The sequence below is a fragment of the Haliotis asinina genome, chromosome 1 (assembly GCF_037392515.1).
Source record: "Haliotis asinina isolate JCU_RB_2024 chromosome 1, JCU_Hal_asi_v2, whole genome shotgun sequence".
In the NCBI taxonomy this organism is placed as follows: domain Eukaryota; kingdom Metazoa; phylum Mollusca; class Gastropoda; order Lepetellida; family Haliotidae; genus Haliotis; species Haliotis asinina.
In genome coordinates, this window is record NC_090280.1 from 37,399,865 (window position 1) to 37,401,275 (window position 1,411).

Genomic DNA, 1,411 nt, shown 5'->3' on the forward strand with positions numbered 1-1,411 from the left:
AGGATCCTTTTAGTAATGTTAGTTGTCATTTAATCATTGCGATTTTAAAAGAAATAGACCTGTTACATGACTTGTAAATAGATAAATATTTTATGATTGGAAGTTGAATTAGCAACTGAGATTGTTAGTGGCTGTATCCTCGAAGGGGGTTGAAGTACCGTAAAATTATTGTCCTCCTGAGAGGGTACGTAAGTCCAAAAACAGTTGAAGTCAGATTTTATCTCCCACATTTTTAGCCGTAGAATATGTGTCATTTTAATTTGTGGCTAATCTTGCATACAGTCGCCAGCAGCTGAGGGGATGGTGTAAATCCAGCTAGGGACCATGCAGGTAGCAGAGGTACTGTAAGTCCCCATTATCCCTAGTATGGTGATCTACCTTCTGTTGTTGGCGATCTAAGGAATGGTTTTATATTGTACTGTCCAAACAGTGATATATTAGTTTTTAAGTTTCCACGCTAGTTTTAAATACTAACTGTTTTACTGTCCTTTGTCGACAGGTTCTTCATAATATGCATATATATTCTTTTTTTATGTCACGTATGTTCTCGTCACGATATGGCTGCAATATTGCCGACGTGACGTTAAATGTTAACTCACTCACTCTCACAGAACATTTTGGACATCAATGGTAAAGTACAGTTCAGGAGAACAGCTGTAATGTTGGCAGCAGAGAACGGACATAAAGACGCGGTTAAGTTCCTTGTGGATAAAGGCGTTGACGTGTCACTTGTGGATAAAAGAGGTGAAAACATCCTTCACTGTGCCTGTAAAGGAGGACATGTTAAGGTGGTGGAGTGCATCCTCTCAAGGAAGATGGTTGAAATCGATAGTTTAGCACACAGCAGGAAGACACCAGTGATATTAGCAGGAGAGCAGGGACATAAAGAAGCGGTTGAGTCACTCGTAAAATATGGAGCTGATCTCTCACTCCGAGATAAACGCAGAAACAACGTTCTTTACTATGCCTCTGAAAAAGGACATCTGGGTGTCGTGAAGTACATCATATCACTGCACAAGATCAACATCAACAGTAGAGGATTTGAAATGAAGACACCAGTGATGTTAGCAGGGTATTCTGGACATATTGAAGTGGTGTGTTTCTCGTAGCCCATGGCGCTAAACTGGCTCTCAGAGACAGCGACCATAAGAACATACGTCACTTAAGAACATACTTCACTTACGGCGGATCCGTGAATGTAATGAAATATGTTTTATCTCAGAATAAGGTGGACATAGAGGCCACCAGTGATTGTAGCAGGACAGCAGGGACATAAAGATTCTGTAGCATTATTCGTAAAATATGGAGCTGATCTGTCACTCAAATATAAATGCAGAAACAACGTTCTCCACTATGCCTCTGAACGAGGACATCTGGATGTCGTGAAGTATCATCTCACTGCACAGGGTAG

At 40.8% G+C, this 1,411-nt stretch overlaps 1 protein-coding gene across 1 annotated transcript; it reads left to right on the forward strand.

Annotated features, from left to right (window-relative positions):
• The first annotated feature begins 659 nt into the window (after positions 1-659).
• On the forward strand, positions 660-1,109 carry LOC137272351 (inversin-like). The gene has a single exon (XM_067804723.1). It carries the CDS (start codon positions 660-662, stop codon positions 1,107-1,109), a length of 450 nt encoding a protein of 149 aa, XP_067660824.1.
• Positions 1,110-1,411: the final 302 nt, after the last annotated feature.

Excerpts from the sequence above, each read along its gene's own strand:
- LOC137272351 (XM_067804723.1), top strand. The coding sequence starts at position 660 with ATGTTGGCAGCAGAGAACGGACATAAAGACGCGGTTAAGTTCCTTGTG.